Source organism: Patagioenas fasciata, chromosome 1 (assembly GCF_037038585.1).
Source record: "Patagioenas fasciata isolate bPatFas1 chromosome 1, bPatFas1.hap1, whole genome shotgun sequence".
Classification (NCBI taxonomy): domain Eukaryota; kingdom Metazoa; phylum Chordata; class Aves; order Columbiformes; family Columbidae; genus Patagioenas; species Patagioenas fasciata.
This window is the reverse complement of record NC_092520.1, coordinates 149,114,192-149,135,029: the sequence shown is the minus strand read 5'-3', so window position 1 is coordinate 149,135,029 and position 20,838 is coordinate 149,114,192. Positions and strand designations below refer to the sequence as shown.

Sequence of the window (20,838 nt, the reverse complement as noted above, 5' to 3'; positions counted from 1 at the left end):
TGTTCCAGTGCTCTGTTATCCTTACTGAGAAGAAGTTTCTTCTCAAATTTAAGCGGAACCTCTTGTGTTCCAGTTTGAACCCATTACCCCCTGTCCTAAGACAGGAGACATTTTTATATTGATAGCCTCTGTCACAGTATCCATCAGGGTCACAGTAACCATCAGGGAAAGCAGAAACAAAACCAAGTATCAAAGAGAACAAAAGCAGAGAAAGAAAAGTGGAGAGAGCGAGGGCCAGGAACAGCCACGGCACCAGCATCTGTGCTCAGGTTATTCCTCCCCACCAGGTCCCTAAACTTCAGAGGCAAGATGTTAAACAAGGGTTTTGGACATCTTGTTCTGGCCTGGCATGTCAGAAGGAACTGGGGTCACCCATGCTTTCTAATTGCTCTGCCATTTGGGGATACAGGAGAAGAAATAAAGTCAAATAAACAATTTCAGAAGTTGTTCCCAACAGCCAGAAGAGTCTCCGTGCTGGAGTAGCAAGTGCTTATCCCTTCTAAAAAGTCTTAACTTCCTTACCATTTTTGCGTCACAGTTTCCCACACAGAGAGGCAACATGACCAAACCCATTTCTCTCTTTGCTAAAAACAAAACCAAAACCTCAAGCATCCCCAGGTCAGACCAACCAGATAAAACACCTGCAGAGCAGAAGCTCTCAAGTAGGTTGAACCACCTAAACTAGAAGTAGAGGAAACAGACTCTGTGACCCGAGAAGGTACAGATCTCATGTAACACCTATATGCCATCAATACTGATGCAACAAAAAGATCACTAAAAAAAAATAAAAATAATAATTAAAAGAAAACACAACACAAAAACACACACACATAACATGCAAATAGCTCCTACTGAACTAAGTAATGAGTGGTGTTATGTGGCAATAAACCACTCTTTTTCCTACGTTTCAGGAGTGCTGCATGGGGCCCATTCAGGTGCCAGCTGTTAAATGATCAGAGAACTGCAGCAGGTAATTCCTGATCTATTTAAGGAACACAACACTTTTTCCCCAAGGAATAGGCAGTGTAGGGGAAATCATTATTACAGGTCTCCAAATTAGAACATACTGTGACCATTTCGTAGTTAAAACAAAAGTTGGCAATAAAGGGCAAGCTGGGCAAGGGCTACCAGGGAAATTGTACAAAGGCCAAGGTTAAAAAGAAAAAAACCCCACACTCTGGCGTGGATCCATGGCCTGGCTGCTGAGTCACACTTACTAACTCAGTGTTGTCTCACAGGAATACAGGCATCAAGTGGTGGTCCTGTGCCAGAGTGTGGCCCCGAGTCACAGGGAGGGCCCTTCTTCCTCAGCAAGGTGCACAATTAACATGCTGAGAACTGCTGGACACGACTGGTGAAAATCCTTCTGTTAACGCCTGAGCCCATCTCTCACCTTTATATGTACATCCTTAAGCATAAAGCAAAAGTGAGCATCACCTCTGCTTTCATATATTTACATAAACATGCATACACTCACATATCCATGTGTACATACACCCATGTGCAGAAATTATACCCACAGACATGTATATCCATATAGCAGTATCACATAATACCCTGCTCACACTGCACTCACTTCACTACAGGCATTATTGTACACGTGCACATATTCCCCCGCCTCCCATTCAAACTAGCATTACAGTTCTGGCTTTCTCTGTGGAGAAGCTCGAAAAGAGAGCATCGCCTACCAATATCAGATTAGGATAGAAAGTCTCAGGACATGGATAGTCCTCAGATAGTCTCCTCTTCCCAAGCAGAAGAAATGCACTTTTTGATTTCTTCTTCCTCTTTCTTCCCTTGACCCTCCTCCCACCTTTTCCTCTCTTCCTTCTCCAATAGCGTTAATAAAAATTACAGGAAAAAAAACTACTAAAACAAAGTGACTTCACATTTTAAGGTAGGCTCAGCTGCAAACTAAACCACAACAAGAGCAGCAAGCAGCCGGCAGTACCTCCGAATGGCCCACATGGCTTTGCTGGGCACAGAAAGGCCACCGCTCCGCTGTTCCTCGGGTGATGCTGGGTGGCAGGAGCTCCAGGTGCCCCGGTGAGTGAAGCGATGCTTCCCGTTCTCCCGGCCCGATGGAGGGACCTGCAGCGAGGAAGAAGCCACAGGATGCCGGGCAGGTCTCTGGTGGATCCCTCCATTTCTCCTGATTATGCATGCAGAGAATAGGAAAAAAGGAGGGGAGATGGGAAAAGGAAATAAGGATTTTTATTTTCCATGCTTACCTATCGAAAGGTTGAACACTACAAAAACAGCACAACATGGCATATAACTACAACAGATGACATTTTATTTAATCCAAAATACAATCTTTGTGTGTTGGGAGGACAGGGTTTATTAATTCCTAACTAGATCTAGAGGAAGAGATCCTGCAGCAACAGAAGATGAGTGCTCCTGTATCAAGCTGTTCTCTGGACCTCTGGTAAGATGGGAAGCACTGTGAGGAAGAATATGGTGCCATTCCTATTTTTTTCTGCAGAAAATAATTGGTGTTCTGCCTCATTGAAACAGAAAACAAATCTGTACAGGCTGGAAGAAGGAGCAGGAGGAGATGAGTTGCAGCAGCATGTAGAAGGCTGCTGGTTTTCTGCCTCCCTCTAAAAAAGTCAGATACGGTCATAAAATCCTGAGCATCACAAAGAGACAAAAAAGTGCACAATACCTGCAACCAGAGCAAATCTGAAAATACAGCACCTCTGGACTACAGAGCTTCATTCCTGCAAGCTAAATAACTGCCACATCTGGGCAACTGGATGCCACTGAAGCAAAGAAATAACCTGATAAGGCCCCTGCAATGTGAGACTGAGGGGAGGGAGAAGGAGCAGGGCACAGATTTTCCCCCCAGTTAATTAACTTGTGTTACTTTTAGTCAGGCAGCTCCTGGAACACACCTGGCAGGGAGTAAGTGCAAGTGTTAACAGGCAGGCTGTCAGTCCCCAGAAAACTCCTCGCTGGCTACTTGCCCACCAGATACACCGTTATGATATTTATCCGGTCAAAATAGGAGGAACCCTTTGCTGACCCATCATACCTGCCCTCTGATTGCGATTGCTGATAGAAGGGCCAGAGGGAGGGTAGGTGGGCCTGAAACCTGGTCCACCCCCCATAAGGACCTAGAGGAAGGGCTGAAACAGGAGGGACGCCACGATGCTCCTGAAAAAGGGAAGTCCCGCTTCTCCCTGTGTTTGGTGCTCTCACACTGTGCCAGCTCTGGCGCTCTCTGAATCCTTCTGGGAATTGATTTAATTTACTACTGCAGAAACACAAATTCAGTGTCCTTTTTTATAACACAGATAGACTAGCCCAGGCAGTGGTGTGACAGGCTCCAGCACCTGTGGGACAGCACCAGTGGGAACACTAGAAGTGCTGGCAGGAGCGGACCTCCCATTCTCAGTGGCAGTCAGCTCTTACCTTCACTCCCTTGTCAACAGAGATCTACACCAGGTATGATTTGAGAGAGAAATGGATAAAAGACAGCTTCTATCAAACAAAAGACTTCTAACTTTTAATGGGGATACAGAATAGCTTAGTTATTTGTGACACGAAGTGGGTGAGGGATACAAACTTCAAAGTATTTGATTTTTCTCTGGTGACTGCTGAGAGCTGCTAATTATTCAAATCATTCCAGAAATGGCTGGGTATTTTCCCTCTTTTTTTCATCCTGTAAGGACAGAAAGGATCAAACCTGATCTTGCTACTAAACCTCATATGATATTTCTACAACCCATGCCATTATGACTGAATAATCAAGCAGATGCTGCAAGTGGAAGGAGCTAGGCCAGAGAAATTTTAAGATGTTGATGCTTCAGTCAGAAGCCCCACAGAAGAAAATAAATACTAGTCTCGCCAGAGTGAATTGAGCATTGTAGAGAACAGTTCTTCACATCTGGTCTATTTACCCAGCAAAAGTTACCAGGCAGCAACAGAGTAAAAGCAACAACAAAAAATATAGAATGAAATTTTGGTGCCTTCTAAATTTGTCTAATATGTGCCATCTGATTCAGCAGGGCAAGTCCATCTCCCACAGTGCTGTATATAATAATATATATTTTGCACACACAGGTGGCAACACTTGAAAAGCACAGCAAGTCTAGCGAGTTACTTACAGTTTGAGTCCATTGCAGGATAGGGAAAAGAAGTCATAAACCAAGCACACACCAAACACAGTGACTCCAGTTTCTTTCACCAGCATTGCACACGTCCCAAGGAATAAACTAAGCAGCAAAAAGAATGGGGAGGAAGTGGGAGGGAAATGTTCCCCAACATAAAGCTGATCCACACTCCTGAAAAACAGATTTGACATAAATACTTTAACTTTTCTGTTCTTTTCATATTTACTACATTCACACAAATATTGAGGCACTTTTCCTTAATTTCTTAAGATCCTGGTAATAAGTAACACAAACAATCTACACTGTTCACTGATAAATGAAGAGAGGCTTAGACACAGGAAGGGATGATACAAATATTGAGAGGTGCACCACGAATTTGAGCAGAGGAAGGGAAAAGACAAATGGATTTAAAACAGTCAGAGGAAGGCAGAGTAAGTACAATGACAGAAAGGGCAGGAAAACACCTGCTTTCCATCATCTAGAACACACATGCTTATTTTTCCTTATGTGACAAAACGCACCGTGCAAGCAAAAATTCCTTCATTCCACCCACACTCCCCTGGGTTAAAGATGTGTCCTAATCATTAATAGACTGGGCAGGGACAAGAGGGAGTGAGGCAAGGAAGAACCAAAATCAAACAAGCTGATCCCTGCAAAGTCAGTACCCATTTTACACCTTTGAAACCTTGTGACTAAAACAGCATTGCAGATTTATAGCTAACAATCCAAGAGGGACATAAGCAGTTTTTCCACGTTGCCATGATGGTGACGCAGTGCTATTTGTAAATGAAACAACAATGCGAAAGGGACAGAAACCCCATCCAAGTAAAGCTATTTCTTATCTACACTTGTTCAGTTACAGTTTTAGGACACAATTCAGCAAACAGTGCCAAGTTTTCATCTGAAAAGAATGACTAACAGTCTAGATGCAATCCTTAACTCTCACAGACTTGGTATTTGAGTCTCACAGTCACAGCACGTATTTTAAAGGCAGGCATGTGTCTGTTCTCCACTCTACATAGAGACAATTTGCCTTCCATCAAAAGCATTTTTTTAGAATTTTTAGCTCTACAAGCCCTCCTCTAGAGTATGATCAGCGGTAATGTCAATGGAATCATAAAATAGTTTGCATTGGAAGGGATCTTCAAAGGCCATCCAGTCCAACCCCCTGCCATGAGCAGGGACATCTTCAACTAGATCAGGTTGCTCAGAGCCCCATCCAACTCAGCCTTGAATGTCTCCAGGGATGGGGCATCTACCATCTCTCTGGGCAACCTGGGCCGGTGTTTCACCACCCTCATTGTAAAAAAATTTCTTCCTCATGTCTAGCCTGAATCTCCATTCTTTAATTTAAAGCCATTATCCCTTGTCCTATTGCGACACGCCCTGCTAAAAAGTCTGTCCCCGGCTTTCTTACAGGCCCATTTTTAAGTACTGAAAGGCCACAGTAAGATCTCCCCAGAGCCTTCTCTTCTCCAGGCTGAACAACCCCAACTCTCTCAGCCTTAAGAGGGGGCTTTAAATGTTTACTTCTGTTTTTATGTTTATTTGTTGTCAGTTATTTGGCACTGTAGCTGGAAGCAGAGCCAGGACACTGCTGGGGAAAGTACCAGTGCCAGCAACAACCAAAAACTGACAGGTTTCCCCTTTGCCCCCTCCTCAAGCCAGAGCATCACATCATATTATCACAACTGATAGCAAGGATCCATACCTATTATAGGAGAGAAAAGCCAACAGAAAGAGTAGACAGGCCAGGACATCCGCTCTGCCTACTATACCTGTTACCTAAAAGGAAAAGAGACACACAGGTGTAAAAGCACAAATATATAAGGCATGAGCATTCAGTGGCCATTTCGGGTGGTACTGTTATAAGCTTTTTATCTTTCAGCATCACCCTCTCTCAGCATACTGAATTGTTACTTAGTCAGTGGAGGATATGCTCAGTTTTGTCTGCTGGATTTCCCACGTGGCAAAATAAATGAGTAAACCAAAAGTTAAGTCATATTTTATGTTCTTATTAAAACATTAATAAAGTTGCATAAAGAAATGCCAATTTTAGGGATCTGTTTTAATTTTGTATAGTCAGGCTCAAGAGAGAAACATGTCCAACTTCCAGAATAGAGATTTGTTAAAGAAAAAGACTAATGACAGAGCAACTCTTCGGAGAAGACTTATTATATAGGAATGAGTTAATAATTAATATTTGAATAAACTTTATCACCAAAAAGTGATACAGTGGTATGTAATTTATTCTCTTTCTGAATAATCTGAGTTTATAAGAGTTTTTTCTACATACTAATTAACCAAATCTTTTTATAAGAAAGGGAATACTGAAGAATGTATAAACACTCTTTTTACAAACTATTTCAATATTCCATTTCACAAAGATCTAAAAATTGCCCATAAAGCAAATAAAAGGCCCTTTGAAATTTTGCCTCTTTTAAGATTACATAATTAAGCTATATTCAGTGCTCTGGCATTTATTTTAACCTTTTTAAGTTCTGACCCAGACAAAAATAAATTCAAAGAGCGCCTCTTCTAAAACTTCCCTTATAATATAAAGCTGCATTATCAAAAGGAGCCTTGCTGATTAGTTCACACGAGACAGCACAGGGAATAACTGTAAAGCTCATGGCTTTTTGTTATTAAGGTAATCTCTCCTCAAAAGTTCTCAGCTGCAGCAGCCGTTTCCCTCGCTCATTTACAAAGGCTTGTAAGGAGAGCCTGTGATGCCAGTGGTAGCTCAGCTAACAAGGGCATTTCTTTAAGTACGGGTAGCTAGACATTACATTTCCTTCTCAAAGACAGCAAGGCTCATTTTATCTATAGAAGTGCATCCCCACGCTAACAGATTGCAGTTTTAGCATGAATGTGTTTTTAAATGTTTTATTGTAGCAAACAGAAAAACATCCAATGTGAGCTGTCGCTCTGTAAACTTACCATGATGTTTATTAAACCAGCAAGTTTTTTCTGAAGATGATACTCCTAGCTTTTAACTGAAATCAAGATAAATTAATCCACGGGTCACATCACTTCTATCTGAGAGATCTCATCCAGAACACACGCTAATGCTCCTTTCACTTTTTCTCCCTTAAATTGGTGGCTATAGGAGATGACTCAAGGCATGCAACAATGTCCCAGCAGGAGAGCCTGGCCTCGCCGAGGCCTTTGGTTTTGGAAGACTCGACATTTTCGTCAGCTGAATGACTATCCATTTATTCCCAGCATCACTGATTAGAACTGTCAATTAGAATTTAGTGCAGGAGCAGAAAGATGGCAAGTATGAATTCACTTCTTTTTAATGACTCCTGCAACTTATTTTAAATATAGCATATTCTCACCTTTGCTCCTCCACAGCAAAAATCACAAGTACTGTATTCTGAATGACTCAGAGGCTTCTTTAAAAAAAAAATAAAAAAAATAAAGTATGCATTTATTTTTAGCTTCTGTGTCACCATGTTTTTTGTGTGTGTCACATACTTACAGCCTCGGTGTGAATGGGATGCACAGCAAAGAACAGCGCCGTGACAAAAGCAAGTCGACAGTCCTTGAAGACAGCTTTGTCACAAGTGTACATCAGCACAAGAGTCACTAGACAGTGTAAAATTACATTCACTGCGTGGAAATAGAAGGGGTTCATACCAGCCAGCAATATGTTTAACCTGTAAGGAAACAAAATGGAACCATTACTAGACTGGAGAGGCCTTGCAATAGCAAGACATCTTTCAAACACTCTAAATTATGCTTTTTGCCTGATTTGCAGTCTTCTAATGTAAGTGCTATTAAACTAATTAGTGAAAATTGCTCTGAACTTCTGGTTTATCAGATTAAAGAGAAAACACTTCCATAATTTATAAAATACGCAGTTGAATTTGGCAACCTTCTTGACACTGAGATGAGAGAGGTTTGTGCCCCCCCAGTGAAGTTGACTGCAGTTAGACGAGGTCTGTGCTTTCTTAGCAGCAAATAACTCCAGCCAACACCAGAAGCACAGCACTCATCCTGTTTCCCTGTTGTCACCTTCTGTGGTTGCCTCAGCCAAGCAGCATCTTTACAATATGGGTAGTTATCTTCTGCTATGGAGTAGATGCTTTCACTTGGGCACAGCCAAGACAAGGACTTGGTAAGGTGCTGGAGCATCTGCTTGGCATTACAGATGCACTTATTCTCCTTAATCTTTCAAAATACTTTCACATACTGAAGGTTAAGCATTTATTTAAATGCTTTACTGACATCAGGATTACACTAATAAGCTGGTGTATTAGTTAGCATCCTTTTTATAATGACTCTGATATTAAAGATAGGTTAGCTAACATCACCCTAGACTCAATGAGACAATTATGGTTCATTATTTATGTCGATCATTTAAAAAGAAAAAAAAAGGCACTGCTGTGACATTTGTTTTGTTTTACAGCATGTATTAACACATTTTTCTGGTCACTGTTTTTTACAGCCATCTTGCTTAACAGCTGCTGACAGGCTTTGCCTTACATGCAGTTGAAGATAACTCGATTCTCCTTAGAATTAACTGCATCAGTACATTTTGACAAATACGTATACGTATACACACATACACATGGTGTCTTTATCTAGGGAAGACTCCATATATGAACAAGGAATTCAAACGTACTAACATTAAAAGAAATTTTTTAAAAATACACAAGAAACCCAGTGGGGAAAAAGACTCAATCTAAATATTTTGCATGTAGTTGTAAACATGCTAAAGGGCCAACAATCCTTCCTGTTGTTACTAGCAGACTCCAGGTCTCCCATGACATACACGATGCAACAGCAAAGCCACCGAGTTGTTGCTACTATGCAGGCACCTCGGATTTTTTTGTAAGACAGAGGAGGTGTGGTGTGTCTGTGAGGGCCAGTCAACATATGCTTTTTATAAATGCTCTCTACATTCCTCACTCAGAAGCAACAGAGTGCTATCTGTCCTGGGCTGCATCTTCCAGGTCAGTCTAACCTCACCAGACCAGGAGACTTACTTGTGCATTTCTGCTCTGCTCGCACCAGAGGCAATAGCTGAAACCCAGAGAGTTTGGGAAAAGCGACTTTTTTGCATGACTTGACCTTTCCCTTTGAAGTATAGGTTGATGCAGCTACATTTTGACAAGACATCAGTCTGTGTGACTCAAGAATATATGAAGAGTCAGGGCTTTTTAATTTTCGTTTGTTTGTTTGTTTTCCTTCCCCATTTCTCCTGCAAGCCACTTCAGGGTAGCAGTATACATCACTTTCCCTCATTTCTCCCAGCACAGAATGACAAACCACAACAAATGTCAATAACAGACACCCAGGCAGAGTTTCAACTGTAAATACACTGTGGCAGCAGGAACTTTCAAGCCTAAACCTTGTTTTCACGGGCGCTGCAGGGAACAAGGGGCCGCACAGGGCCACCCCGTCCCAGTGGAGACAAAGGTCACATCAGAGGCACCTGCAGATGTGCGCAATGGCAGGGACCATCTGCAGGAGCCATTTTTCATACAAATTAACTGTGTCTGGCTGTAAATCAGCCAGATGGAGCACCGTGCTCATAATCATCCCACCCCAAATGCCAAAGTGTGCTCTGGCCATCTCACTTCTGGAGAAAGCAGATATGTGCACGTGAGGACAAGTGCTCAGGCCATCACGAAATACAAACCCATGCACCAAGATGTGAGAGATTCTCAATTATTTATTTGGCCAGGTTGTGAGGAGCAATCACTAAAAACATGACATCCAACAACATTCTTGAAAAAAATTCTTGCATTAGTCTCCATGGATCATGTCTGATCACTTCTCATCCTGCAAAATGAGTCTATTGGCAGGAGAAGCAGAACCTTTTAGGGGGAGGGATCTTCCTGACCCCATCATGTCACCTATCCCAAAGGCAGAGTATGCTTGTCACACCCCTTCTTGAGGCAAACATCAAGTCAAAAAGGCTAGTAAACTGTGAATTACTTGATGTAAGTTATTGAAAACAGTTATGTAAAAGCACCAGCCTCACAGCTTGGCTATTCTCCTGTGTATCCTTTTTCTAAAACAAAAAAAAAAATAAAAAATCAGAGCAAAACACAAGCATATCAACACCGTGGTATTCAGATAAGCCTTCCATTAAACAGCAAAATCTGACTGCAAGCATGCCTTGGTGTATATTTTAAACACTGTCTTTGGTGGTCCATGAATGCTAAACGTGAATGTGCACAGGTGCTATATTCACACCAGTGTTTTTTGCTGCTAAAGCTCTTTGTCATAAGAAATTAGGCCACACGGGAATGAAGGAAACATTCTTTCGTCCTGAAACAATCCCAGCATAACGATTTTAAAACATTAGCAGTGGTTGAGTTTATTGTACGTCAAACGGGTGAGCAGATCTGGGGCTCCAAACAGCTCTAGCCCAAATCACAAGAACTTTGCAAAGCTCCCCAGCACGCTCATCTACCCATGGGGTAGGGAAAAGCAGCCTACTGTGGAAAGCCAAATTTATTCCACTGCAGAGCAGCTACAGAGCAAATTCTGGGCAAGGGAGTGGGAGGGGAAGGGTAAATAAACAAAAATAACTTTTCCCTTCTTAAACTTTAATACCCTTACAGAGATACAGTCTTGTCTATTGGCAGCAGTATTATCATGGACTTGTGTAGTAATTATACACGGCATACAGCTCAGCAAACAAAGAGAGTAAAACAGAGATAGGAATGTCAAAATTAAGAAATAAGTGGTGTTTCTCCAACATGATGTCCATGAACAAGACCTCTGAAGCAGTAACTGTACTCTGCTATGGGAGGGGAGGTTTGTCCATATGTTTCCATATCTAAACTGCCTCATAAAAAAAGGAAAGTTTTTTCCCCATTTAAGTTGCAAGCTCAAAAGACACCAATGCTACCATCATTTCTAATTTCCAGCATCGTGTGGGCTAGAAGACCCTAGTCACTTCTGCATGAAGATCATAACATCTGCCTAGGCTAAAGCACAACTTGTAAGACACATATTACAGGCTCAGTAGAGCACACAGCTAGAAGAGCAGATACTTTGAGCTGGCCAGGCTTTTTGAAATGGCTTCTTGTCAAACCAGAAAAGTGTTGGCAAATAGTATTCTAAAGATTCAGGGCTGAATAAAGCAAGTGCCAAAGCTCCTAGGAATGGAGTCACTTGAAAGAAGAGACCATCATCTCAGGCAAGGAGGTCTCTCCTCAAGGTGCCACCTGTGAAACACTTGGAGAAGAGTTTTGCATTGTTTCAACACTTCTGCTGGGGGAGACCTTGGAGGCAAAGTGCGTGCTAAGCCTCCTGAGAAGTGGTGAACAGTAGTTCAAATCCAAAAGCCCACGAGAAAGGAGAAGGAACTTGATACTAGGTGACATTTAGGATGAGATGAAATGGTCTCAAGTTGCACCAGGGGAGGTTTAGATTGGATATTAGGAAAAACCTTAATTGAAAGGGTTGTCAGGCATTGGAACAGGCTGCCCAGGGAAGTGGTGGAGTCACCATCCCTGGAGGTGTTTAAAAGATGCACAGATGAGCTTCTAAGGTACATGATTTAGAGGAGGGCTTGGCAGTGTTATGTTAACGGTTGGACTTGATCTTAAAGGTGTTTTCCAACCTAAATGATTATACAATTCTACAATTGTTAGTTACCTTCCAATAGAGGTGCTGGGCATCACCCAAGCCACCAGCAAAATAAAAACTAATTATAGAGATCCCAGCATTGATCATATGCTCCATCAGGGCGGAGAAAGCTGCACTGTAACATGTATTCAAGCAAAGAATCTTGTCCCAGCATCCAAGTGTTGCAGTATGTGTGGTTTAGAGTGTCACACCCAAGGCACATCACTGCCAAAACTGCATGCCCAAGCAGGAGGTATACCGAAATAAGAGGCATATGCCCTAACACATAAATCCCTTGATTTTGTTAAGGCTGATGGATGTTTTCCGGGAACAGCGGTGTAGTTTGCCTTCCCATCTACAGCAGTTTTTCCACTCCTCCATCATACGCTCTAGGAAAAGGAATTACATGGCTCTGCTCTCAGAAGGAGACTCTCACAAGCACCAGTTGTTGAAGGACCACTGACTAGAGCTTGTAAAAGAGCTCTCCAGAAGAAAGCAACGCACTCTTGCTCTTAAAAGAATAAGCAACATCTACCAGCACCAGTTAACCACTTGCCCTCCCTTGCCCCAGCACCACTGACTCATTTGAAGAACGGCATTTGTAGAGCAGGGACCGTGCTGCATGTTACCCTCAAGCCACGGGCACTTACTCCTCCTCTAGATAAGTCATGGGGCAGGGACGTATCTCCTCAGGTAAGCAATTCCCTGTACAGAGGGGCTGGAAATCAAGTGGGATTTGGTGACTTCATCCTCACAGGCCCAGCACCAGAGTGGTCTATGCCACAAGAGTACAAACTTACAGACAAATCCCATACATGTCCAGTTACGGTATATGATGACCAGCACCCCCGGGCTCTAATATAGTGCTTTTTATCCACTCGTACACATGAAGATTCATTCAACCTTTTTTAAGACCTCTTATGATTTAATAATATTGTAAACCATAATTGGAGAGTTTCTCTTTTTATAGACTTTGTTATTATCCCTGGGCAGCTCCTGTTTAGTTTAATCTGGTTTATTATTTTCAAAAGGCTAACAAAACCCACAACATCTTATGAAATAGAAATGCACACAATAATAATGGTAATTTGTTATATTAGCGAGTAACACTTAATGGAAAGTCTCAGAGCATCCCACATCTCATAAACCACCCTTCAGTTTTTATAGAGGAAGGCTCACATGCGAATTTATATAAATTAATCTAACATACAAGGACAGATTAAGCTTCCTGTGATCTTCCCTTTCTTCTGGAATTGTGTGATATAAATGACAAACTTTATGCAAACTAATGCCCAATTTTAGTGCACAGTGGAATCTCCTTATAAACTCCACAGATGCATCTACTGTGTGCCAGGAAAATGAGCATTTGCACTCCAAAAATGGTGCAGCTGCATCAGTGGCAATAATGCTTGAAGCTCTATGTGGAAACAGCTCAAAGATTAACGAAAAACCTGTAGCAATAAACAGAAAATACGCCCCCTTTGCAGCAGTGTTCACGCAATGGCCAGGACAAGCGGAGCGGAGTTTCCACTGCGGTGCAGCATCACTTTGTGCTGATAATCTTTCCATAGTACAGTACAATGCCTCAGAATTAAATGGACAATAAGGTTTAAATGGTTTGTTACCTGATTTGCTATAACGCGGATGGTTGAGAAGACAGAGGCCATATCAATTCCCAGGCTATAGCAATTCCCTTAGAGCACAAGAGTTAAGTGTTGGCATTCAACAAGAGCACTAGTTAAGTGTTGGCATTCAAAGCAGGTTATTGTTTTCCAGTACAGTTAAGAAAATAAAATAGAAATTACAATTAGACTGGGAAGCAGCAACACCTTGGAAGCAGCAAATATGCCAGGGCAGAAATTTCTAGGGAAACCCTGGAAAGTGTGGCTTGATGATCATTCCTGTGTTAATAATACTGAAAGCATCATTCACATAGCTTTAGATTCATCTCTACAAACAGCCTTGCAAAATTTTTTTAAAAGCCAGAAAATGGCAATTTACAAATTGACAAACTAGGCGTCATTTTACCCAGATTTTGAACAAAAGAGAGGTTGTCTTCTAAATTATTCTTGAGCATAGCTTCGGCAGGAAGAATGCACTGAAGGAAATTAACTTCTCGTGAAACTCTTTAGCAGCCATCAAGCAGTCCTCTCACAAGCACTGAGAGAGTAAGAGATGAACGTGATCAAGAACCAAGCCAGGACAGTCGTTCATCAAAAAGATAAAACGCTACAAGAAATCTAGTCTAAAGTTATTAGGCTTAAAGAAGAGAATATTTCAAACTAGGTAAAAGAGCTTTTCCACCAAATTTAAAATACATTTGGTAATCTTTCAGCTCAAGCTGCAGATGACGGAAGTGCCATTTTAATTTATACAGAAGCAAATGAAAAAAAAAAAGTATAGTGAGTGAAAAGAGAACAGCCTTTTTTTTTCCCCTCCTTTTAAATCTGAGAGAGAATAAATGAGAAGGCCCAGGAAAGCAGTCAGAAACACAGCGAGTAAATGCAGAGAAATGCCTTTAGCTAACCAGCAGCAGCCAGAGCACTTTATTTTCATGGACTGTAAAGAGTATTGACAGGGATGCTCCTGTGGGGAAGAAGGTTGGTCCAAAGCTGAGCCTTTCAGGTAGAAGAAGACAAAAGGAAATTAAGGGTGACATCGGTGCAAGAGGAATAGGATGCCAGATGAGAAAAACCCCCCAGGAATTGGTAGGTATTAAACAGAGACAAAACACCACTGAAGCAAGCAGCAAACATATGCGTGACTGGATTCACTTCAGCCAAGTCTTCCAGGAGAATCCGCCTGGATCTTTTAGTGAGCTCTTCCCCTCAAAACAAAAGGTTTTTAATTCAGGAGACAGGCAAATTTTATTGGGTATTAAGGACTGAGAAAATGTTGTGGCTAGGCAGAAATCCAACGTGGTTTTGCATGGCAGCAGGGATCCCCAGCTGGGCCTGCACCTTCCCTCCAGGGCATGGACCTTCCCCCCAACCCTCTCCAGGAGTCCTGGCCCACTTCCAGGGAGCAAAAGCAACCCTGCTGGTCCCCCTAGAGAAACGCAACCCAAACCTACAGCCAAAAACATCAGACACCTGGTGCGAAAATTACATTCAAGGTGGTGGGAGTGGGGAGGACTTCTGTGCACCTGGAACTGGGGAAAACAAACAAGCTCTGAGGCACATGCACCCTGTCCCAGACCTGAAATGGCAGCAAGGCATTCTGCTCTGGGTCAGAAGAAAAGCTGATATGCCTAGAAATGTGTCTGTGTGTTCCAGCTATAACATAACCAACCTAATAAAAGCAACTGCACCTCTTTTCACAAATTCCATGTTGCCCGCTGTGGCTACACCAGTCCCACATCAATTTCATGGCAGGTATCACAGCATCAGTGTGGAGAGTGATCTCTATAGCTAGGGTAGAAACATTAGACTAAGCCGTAGAGGAGAAATACTATCACAATCTTAAACATTGTGATGTTGCCCTAATAGAGATGTACAGAGCAAAGAAAATACTTGTTCGGTGTATATTGAACCTGGTACATTATAGCTGCACTATATTACCCTGTGATGTCAAACTGTAATATGGTATTAAATCAAGAACAAATAAAATCTAAAGTCTTTTTTTCTTCTCCAAGTTGTTTTGGTTTTCTTAAGCTCCTGGTCCTTGAAACCCATGCCACTGATACACCTGAAAAAACAGAAGGATCAGCTATAAGCAACTGGATAGATCAGAAGGTCAGTAGTGAATTATTGGATTGTTTTTCTCTTTGGCTAAGTATTTACATCTAACCCAACCTCACAGTCACTTAAGTTTTTGATCCAAAGCCACTGGTAGTCTTAGATGTGGCTCTGGGTGCCCACACAGAATACTGAAGCATTGCTGAAGGGTCCCATTTACTTCCTAGACATGTACGTACCCAAGCCAATAGTGACCATCAGTCTCAGTGAGCAAACCTGAAGGGTCATCCATTCTGCAGTCAGCAGCTAAGCACAGCCTGGCCTTTTTAATATATCTTTTTCCCCAATTTTTCCAGCCAGAGTACTAGTAAGATGACTGTGTGTACAAATTGTGTCTATGTCTTTTCTGGTGGGAGAGTTGTGTTCCCCTTTACAGCTTGTCCCCACCAGCTCCTCTCCTCCTAGGCCACCAGAGCCCCCCAGCAGCAGCTGGAGTGGGCACCCTTACACCCCTCCCATGAAGCCAAAAAGATTTCCAGTGAACAGTCACTTCCACCTCTTTCGAAGAAGACCAGGTATCTCCTGTGCTTCTCTGCCTAGGGTCATCCTCCTGAGTCTCTGTCATGGCTATGTGGCCTAGACCTGTCACCACCTTTTCCTTTTGTCCCTGGTGACCTGTCACTTGAGGCACCTCCCTCAGCAGCATCTGCCTTGGCAGTGCCCCCATCCTGCTGCCAAAGAGGCTGAACAGGCAGGGCCTTCACTTCTGGGCTACCTGCAAAGCCAGGAGGCTGATCTCTGATTAAGAGTCTTTAAATCTTGGCATTGGGGTTTTTCAAAAGGCTTCGTTCTCACCATTTCCTACTACTGCACACCTTCAGGCTAAGTCTGCTGTGCTGCTGACTACATCAAACCTCCATCACCTACTTGTTTCTGAGCTGAAAAATCTATCCAAATAGGGATTTGGCAGAGAATAAGAGAAAGAGGGAGGGAAACAGCACTGAGGATTGCACCTTCTGCTTCAACAGTTGAGAAACATTTTTGCAAAACCACTGGAACCAAGGAATAACTCAAGTGCTACTGCGAGAATAAATGATTCACTGACGTTCTGTTAGTGGAGACAAGGTGTAAGACAGAAAGCACCCAGTTTAAATATAAAATCTTGAGTGAATTAGAGAACTGGCAGGTTGTTTTTTTTTCCCACCCTTCATCTTAACATTTTATAGGGAAGACACCAATAAATAGTATATCCTATCCGAAAAGTCACCTTCTTTAGAAAGAAGTATATTGAATCACTTATTGGAAAAGAAAATAGCTGCAGGTAAACATCTCTGAACAACTGGAGAAGAGAGTATGAAGTAAGTTTTTTCCTAAGGGCTAGGCAAAATCACTGCCTACCATGTCAGCTCCTATGCAGATGAGGAGTTGTACTAGACATGTCACCCAACAGTTACCCATATGTAACAGGAATGTTTCTGAACCCACTAGTTTTAACACTCCTTTACTTTACTGAAGCCAAGAGAAAAGGCGAGAGGAGTTCAAAGATGCGAAGCAAACATTATTTAATTCAACAGTCCATGTGCTGGCTTTTTTTCCCCTTCTGACGTTAACCAACACAAAACAATGCAGCAGTTCTGTGAATATTTGAAGTTCTACTTAATGGTTCCAGTAACACAGGCCACTCTCACTTTCCTCTGATCATTCATACTGACAGATCCGGTGTGAATAACATCAAATACCGGAGCTCTTTTTACTGTTTGGCTCCAGAGCATTAGTCTACAGGAAAGAAGACTGTCACTTAAGATTTCCAGTTCATCAGGGACACTGAACTACTGTTACAAAATTCCAGCAATGTCTGATTAACATTTTTCTGACAGATGGGTGATAAGATTTTTTAAATTGAGATCATTTCAGGAATATGTATCATATACGTAGGATACATTCAGCTTAATGAAAAGTCCATAGGGCATCCTGAGTCCTTCCTTTCACAGCCACAAAAGACAGAAAAGAGACTAAGTTTCTGTAGACCGATGGAGCTGTAGATATAAATTTCAGCCCACCCTTCACATCTGTTCTGTACATGCAGTTTGGAGATCTCCCAGATTTTTAATCTTAGTATAGCTAGACTCAAAATAAGCCCTTCCAGATAAAAGTTTCATGCAACAGAAGCACAGCCAACAGGCAGGTATAAAGAAGCACGCTACTATTAAAATGCCTCAGATTTGGCCAAATTAGCAAAAGAAATAAAATAAAACAAGCAAATAAAAAAAAAAAAAGACCAGAATACTTCGGTCCCCCCTTCCTTTCCTCAGCAAGATCCTCTGACACACACATCACACAGTTTCCTCAAGTATCCTAAGTAGATACTGTAAATTCTAACAGAAGTATTAACAGCATTCACTTCCATTCTCTTAAAAGCCCATTCCTGTTGAGCATTTGACAAGCATCAGGGTAAACTCTTTTCCTTCTCCAGGAGGACAGAGAGCAACCAGCAACCTCTGGTTGGGCAAGGCAGGGGCGGGTGGCTCAGGTAGGCAGAGCACAGCTCAACCACAGGCTCGATGTCGCTTGGCAAAAGCTCCCTGCAGCCTCTTTGGAAGTGTTGAGTTTGGAGGACCCACTCCACCCACATCTTAACATCTTCCTCTGACACACAACTGGTAAAAAAGAAATGGGAAGAACGTGGAAACTGGAGGGCTAGAAGGGACATGGTGGAAATAATCTTCCTCTGCAGCCAAGGAAGATGAACGATTCCTTCCCCATTCCAAATGTAATGCCAAGCAGTGAACAAATGACTCTGCCTTTGACCCTATGTCTTAGCTGTACGGCTATTATAAGCACTTGAGGGTGAAATCTTGCTCACAAAATTAGTCTCACTAATTTCCAAAAAGGACTAGACGGAGACAGCACTTCATCCTTTTTTTTTTTTTTTTTTTTAAACACCCCCCTCCCTTTAAATAGCAAAGGCAAAACCAGCTCAGAGTCAAGACATATAAACGAGAACTAAAGCATTTAGTTTCCATTCCATTATTAAAGTTTAAGATTCTTTGTTAATTAGCATAACATAACCTCAATCCTGCAACCTGATCTAGGAAGCTGATAGGCAGCAATATCGCATGCAGCGCGGTCAGTGACAATACATGCAGGTTCACTCACCTCTCAAATTACCCCCAGATATACTGCTGGAGGGAACAGATTAATGAGATGGCTCCCCAAAGTGCAACAGATTGGCTGGACACCCGATGGAGAAGGCACCCTGTGTGCACAAAGCCAGCTCCGTCTGTGGCTGCCTTCACTCTCTATGGAAAACTGCTGAGATCCCTTTCGAGGAGAAGGTACAAAATCTAAACAACCCAGTTTACAAGGATCTGTGCTGTTCACAGTTTTGCTCTATCAGGGATACTCCACCCCGTTCCCATTCAGCCCAGCTTCCCCCAACAGCGACACCGACTGCTCTTGGCTTCAAACCCACCTGCCCTGACAACCAAAGGGCAGCAAGTACTCCATGGGAATACATAAGGGACGCTGCATTCACCGAAACTGCTTGTGCCTCACAAAAACATGCAATTTTTCATGCAGTTCACGAACTGTTATTTATATATCAGGTATTTTAATAAGTAGTTACTCAATTAGCAGAGTGACAAGGTTCCACTAACACCTCCTCCTGACTTACTTTCCAGTGTCTATACGGTGTGTTCTTTATGCCTGCTATGGGTTTGTAATCAGCATCTACCGATCACCCACAAACAGAACCCTAGAGCTAAACATCACCCAGATACACGAGTTCTTCTGTGCAGTTCCCCAGAAACACCCATATCATTTTAAATACTAGAACACGGCAAACATTCACCATCATTTATGTTTCAGCAGAGTAAAAAATAAAAAAAAAAAAAAGAACAAGCTAATGGAAAGGATGACAAACTACATGAATTGTAACTAAGCTGATCTGCTGCAAATTATTCTCCTCACAGAGAGAGAGGGGTATCTGGGTTTTCTTTCTAGGATGAGCAATGGTAACTGTCACTTTGCCGCTACCCAGCTACTCTTTATTCCAGTAAAACCAAAACTCCTCAACAACTCTGCCCGGTACACAGGGAACATCTGAAGCAGACGAGGCTGGCGGGGAACTCCGTGACTGCCGTGAGAGGCTGCCAGGCTGGCTGCGAGAAACGGCGCGGTACCTTTTCCCTTCGCGTTAAAAAGAAAGGTCAGGATGATTATCGGGCTGCTTCAAAACAGCACCGGCTAAGTTTCTGGCATGATCATTCAATTGCAGAGAAAAGTACTGGAGATAGAGCAGAGGGGATGAGTAAGAGGAGCAACTCACGAGGAATTCTATTTAAACACCCTTCTCAGTGGAAAGAGCTTTCAGAAATGCTCGGTTTTCACTTTTATCGCCCGGCAGCCTGGGGAAGAGGCGCCACCTGTTCCCGAACGGCGAGGGAAGCGGGGCACTTGCCGGGAGAGCGGCAGCCTCCCCCAGGAGCGGCTCCTCGTCATTCCTCTGCTGCAGTTAACTTCCACCGGACCGCCCCGGTGGCAGCAGCCCCGCCGTCCTTCCCCCGGGACACAGCCCGTCCCGTACAGCTCCGGGCAGAAATGCTGAATCACGAAGCCACGGGACGGGAGGCGGCGGTGTCCGGGGACACCCGTTGCCCCCAACCCGGCGCCGGCCTCCGCGCCGGCGGAGGGCACTTACTTGAAGGTGAGAACGCAGAGGGGTCGGTAAGACTTGTGGCTGGTGTTCTCGGCCATCCGCTTGCCCCAGAAGTCGTTGGAAAAAGCGGCGGCCACGGGAGCGGCCGCCCTCACGTCGGGGTTGTTCACGATGGCCCAGACGTCGTCGTGCACGAACTCGCCCCGCAGAGAGTTGCCGTAGCACAGGGCGCACAGCCCCGCCAGCACCGCCGCTGCCACCGCTCCGCCGCGCCGCCCGCCCGCCGACGGCGGAGACGGGTCGGGGGAGGGCGGCGCGGCTCGGTCCCGGCAGCGGGAGCCCAGCGCCGGGCCCGTCACCATGGCGCGGGTGCGGGGCGCCGCGCTGGCTGCCCCGGCTCCGCCGCCGCCACGGCGCGGGGAGGCAGCGGCGCCCGCATGGTGCGGGGCGGGCAGCGGGACCACCGCCGGCCACTCGCGCTCTGCCGAGGCGCAGCCTGCCCGGCTGCAAATAAACAGCGGCCGCCTCCCCGCGCCATCCCTCCTCCTCCTCCTCTACCTCCTCCTCCTCCTCCTCCCCCCGCACGCATGCTCCTTGCCGCGCTGTCACCCCCGCCGCCACCTCGGCCCGCCGGCGGGGTGGGCTCTGCCCGGGGTGGCCCCCGCACACCGGAGAGGGAGGCTCTCCCGGCACGGCAGCACCCACGCGAGGCCGTGCCGCCCGCGAGCGAGGTGTGCTGCGAGGCTGGGAGCAGAACCCTGGTGCGGCTGATCGCCCCTATCACCCGCGGAAA

General features: G+C 44.0%; 1 protein-coding gene across 3 annotated transcripts in view; it reads right to left on the bottom strand.

The window, feature by feature from the left end:
• Positions 1-20,838, bottom strand: part of TMTC1 (transmembrane O-mannosyltransferase targeting cadherins 1) — a 150,009-nt gene that overhangs the window by 128,430 nt on the left and 741 nt on the right. Inside the window, exons 1-5 of one of the 3 annotated variants that reach the window (XM_065841827.2) lie at positions 20,088-20,510; positions 7,603-7,780; positions 5,830-5,903; positions 4,113-4,289; positions 1,952-2,152 (exon numbers count right to left, since the gene is read on the bottom strand). In XM_065841827.2, the coding sequence (XP_065697899.2) occupies positions 1,952-2,152; positions 4,113-4,289; positions 5,830-5,903; positions 7,603-7,780; positions 20,088-20,407 (950 nt within the window). In that variant the 5' untranslated portion in view covers positions 20,408-20,510. Of the gene's footprint in view, positions 1-1,951; positions 2,153-4,112; positions 4,290-5,829; positions 5,904-7,602; positions 7,781-18,544; positions 18,564-20,087; positions 20,511-20,838 lie in introns of those variants that run through there. The other 2 variants (XM_071817312.1, XM_065841836.2) reach the window with 2 other exon arrangements.